The sequence below is a fragment of the Arabidopsis lyrata genome (genome assembly GCF_000004255.2).
Source record: "Arabidopsis lyrata subsp. lyrata unplaced genomic scaffold ARALYscaffold_5, whole genome shotgun sequence".
Taxonomy (NCBI): domain Eukaryota; kingdom Viridiplantae; phylum Streptophyta; class Magnoliopsida; order Brassicales; family Brassicaceae; genus Arabidopsis; species Arabidopsis lyrata.
Genome location: NW_003302551.1, coordinates 6057709 through 6061602, shown reverse-complemented (window position 1 = coordinate 6061602; position 3894 = coordinate 6057709). Strand labels below are relative to the sequence as shown.

General features: G+C 37.5%; 1 protein-coding gene across 1 annotated transcript; it reads right to left on the bottom strand.

Annotated features, from left to right (window-relative positions):
- Window positions 1–1061: 1061 nt before the first annotated feature.
- LOC9311592 (phenolic glucoside malonyltransferase 2) lies at window positions 1062–2794 on the bottom strand. The gene has a single exon (XM_002875478.2). The coding sequence runs from the start codon at window positions 2596–2598 to the stop codon at window positions 1237–1239; it is 1362 nt and encodes a 453-aa protein (XP_002875524.1). The 5' UTR covers window positions 2599–2794; the 3' UTR covers window positions 1062–1236.
- Window positions 2795–3894: the final 1100 nt, after the last annotated feature.

The window sequence follows — 3894 nt, the reverse complement described above, 5'->3', positions numbered from 1 at the left end:
AATATGAAAGTTAGCGATTCGAGTAACAGAGTAGTTAACGCATGATAACAGCTGTTAGTGGTCCCGTTATCGGATTTTAACGTCATGTCTATATTGACTAGGTCAACGCAATGTGATGTTCAACACAATAGTCAATGTTTAGATGATGTTTAAAATAGCCCACTATAAAATTCATATATAAAATGGCCACAATTTGATAATTGGTTCATTGACATTTTTCTCACCAATTTTAAATTTTTTTAGTTGAAATAATTGAAAACATGGAAAAACGGATAGAAACATTAGAGCTAATCATTTGATTTTTAACTTCTCTCTCCGTCTCTCTCACGTGGAATATATTTCTTACTATTCATGAACTGTAGTTGCGTGAGAGATGTGTATAAGTAACATTACCTTTAAGACTCTCGTTACACCTAAATGGTATTCGATCTCAATATATTTGGCATACTTGTGGAACAAGGGATTGACACCTAAATATATGGTGACAAGATTGTCACAAAACAAAGGAATGGTCATGAAGTAATCAACATGAGAGGGAAAAGCAAAGATGAGCCAAAATGAGCTCAAGGACAGCACGATCAGGGCCGGCCTTGAGCCCAGCAAAGTGAAACATGGGTTTAGGGCCCCCAGAATTTCCAGTTATTTTTATTTAATAAATAAGCCCTCAATTTTATAATTTTTTGCAAAAGAGGTTCCCAATTTTAAAAAACTTTAAACTACCCTAAAATTTGCTTGGGACCCCAAATTTTCAGGGCTGGCCCTGAGCGCGATATGCAATTTCTGCGGAAGAACGAGAAAATGATTGCTTGCTTCCTAGTCTTCCAAGATATATGAGAACTGCCCAACTTAAAAATCCATACAATCAAAGATTATAAGATAAGTGGACATTGTCCAATCCGAATCATGTTACACAAAAAGTAAAAAGTTTTTTTTTTTTTGTTAATAGTTTTTTTTGATAATTTTGAAGTATAATTTTTTTTTAGCCTTTTTCCTATTTGTGTATAGATTAAAATCCATTGGAATACTAGATCTGTTGATGTGTATCTATGACAAAAAAAAAAAAAAAAAAAGTCAAAGCAGAAATTTTATTGTACGATTTTTGAGTTTTGAGATAGTTCTCATACAAAGCTCACAACTCTAACCATAAAGCTTGTACTCAATGAGTTATTAAACGAAGTTATCATGAAAGACTGAGCAAGCTTTTACCTTATTGAAAAGGATATTCTAAAAAAACTATTAATTTTGTAAACCATTGTTAAAAAAAGACATGACCATATCCATTTCAGTCTTTTTCAAACACATTCCAATCTCCACGCCACCTGACTCCTCACGTCTCTCTGCCATTGAGATAGCCTCTCCTTGGTCAATGGAGACAATATCAACTTTAACGGGTCTTCCCCACCCGAAATCCGCCTCGTATACTCCCAACCGGGTCGACCCGGCTACCGTCCCAAACTGTGTGCTCCAACTCTGAAAACCAAATCCTTCCACAAAAGTGTCCGCAATGGTCTCTATCTTTCTTGAACTCAATCCTTTTACCAAATCACTAAGAATCTCAACCGCCATCACAAATCCCTTCTCTTCCATAAACTCTGCCGCCTTACGGTTGTAACAACCCACCGGAAACATACAGTTTCCGAAGTAAGTCCCCGGAAGCTTTGGATCTAACCGGTCTCTGAAATCTCCTACGAACAAGAAACTCACGGACCTCTCTCCGTTTCCTCCACGCGCCTTCACGAAGCAACTCCACGCGTAAGCATAGGCAATTACAAAAGTGGACAAGTGAAGGCTCGGTGACACGTTCTTGACTTGCTCCCTTAGTCTCTCGATATCATCGCGAGAGAGAACTAGCGTGGCTAACACGATATCGTCTCCGAGTTCACTAGCGGGAAGAGAAGTCAAGCTTCTGATGTTGGTTTTGTCCTCTTTGAGAGATCTCACTAACTCTATCATCTTTTCATCGAGTCCGGTTGGATCTTTGATCAAAGACCGGTCATAAGACGGAGTTAGATTCTCCGGCATGTTGTCAAGTTCTTGTTTGCAGATTTGAGCCCAAGCTTTAATAAAAGTGCTTGACGTCTTCCCGTCCAAAACAGCGTGGTGTGCTGCAACTCCGATGGAGAATCCTTGGTTTGGAAACAGCGTGATTTGTATCGAGAACGCGGTCGCTGAGTGATCAGAAACCGGTAACTTGGGAAGCAAGGCGTGTAAGTCGGACAAAGGACGTTTTCCATAACCGGAAAGATGAGAAAAGTCAGCTTCACTCTCGGCTATCGTAACTAAAACGGCGTCGTTTGGATAGACGACTATGCTAGGCTTAGGCTCGTCTGGCTCCCAAGTGATGTGGCCGGTGAGAGGGAGATAGTTACGGAGGAGAAGGGACAGAGAGTGCTTGAGCTTAGGGAGGATGATGGAGTGGAACTTCTCAGGAGTCGACTCGGTGAGTTTATAGAAGAAGATTCGCTTGACTGGGTGGAATAGTAGCCATGGAAGGTCGAAGAAAGTTAAAGGGATTGTGAGAGAGTTGGCTGAGTTAAGGACCGAGTCGGAGTCGGCGGCTGCGGTGACTCGGGTAGTCTCAATGATGTGTAGCGTCATTGGTGACGATTGATGGAGAAGGTAAAAATGATTTAGGAGTCACAAAATGGGAAAGTTAATAATATATAGCAAAGAGTCGTAAATGTTGAATCTTCTCTACTTTACGACCAAATCATCTCTATCACGGGTCAAGTGACTCGGTTTTTTTGGTTCTTTTGTTCTTGATATCCAAAATTGGATTAGTTCACATTTTCCCAAAAAAATGGAATTTAGTTAAGATTTTCCGTTTTCGATATACACCCACAGTATACTGTGAAGCAACAATCTTTTAAAATTAGTTAGTACTAGTATTTTTTTAAGAAACTAAAAATGTGATTCACAATACATAATGATTTTATTTCTGTGGGGATAATTATCTTGGGCTTTCTTGCAAATTAAAAAAGATCATGTGAAAGCATGGAAATATATGTGGGTTGTTTATTCCAAAAAAATTCCGACACTCAAGTTCACTAAGTTTGACCAAGAGAAAATTAGGGGATGTATTGGATTAGAGATTTTAGAAGAGTTTGATTTTTTTAATAAATCACCTGTTATTCAACTAACAATTTTTAAATGACTTTCCAAATTTTATGTTATTGGAAATAGAATTTATGTAAAATCATTTACAACCTCTTGTTATTCAATCAATGATTTGTGAAACTCATATTAAATCTACTGTTATTGAAAAAGTAACAGAAATTTTAAAAAAGGATTTTGAAAAAGATTTGAGGTGACTTCATATACATATTTAGTTGAAAATAGAGGTAAAGAAACTCACACCTATAGAGATGTGATTTGGAGAGATTTTAATTAAAATAAAAATATATTAAACACTCGAGAGAATTGAAGATCCTCTCTCCCTCCCCTTCTTCCATGCGACTCCACCATAGGCAAATTCTCATTCTCCAACATGAGCTCCGTAAATGGAAATCCATAGATGGGTTGAATTAGCAAAATCAAATCAAATAACTAAACTCGTTTTCTCTATCATCAATCTGTCTAATTCTTAAAAGGGTTGTGTTAAAAATATTTTGGTCTGAATTGGAATGATTCACAAAGATGTCAACAAAAAACGATCTAAATTCCATGTTAATGGCTAACAAGGGATATGGATAAAGTGCTTGAAAGTGCTGGAAAAGGGAAGCAAGCCTCAGCTGATTTCTGGAACATCTTCGTCTTCATCATTGGGTAGAGATAAAAATAAGATAAGGATGAGTGATGAGAAGAAGGTTGTGATGTAGTTAGTGCAACAGAGTTAAAAAAGCTAATCTCCCATAAGACTTTGTTACTTGAACTATAAAGTCGTTTCTTGAGTTA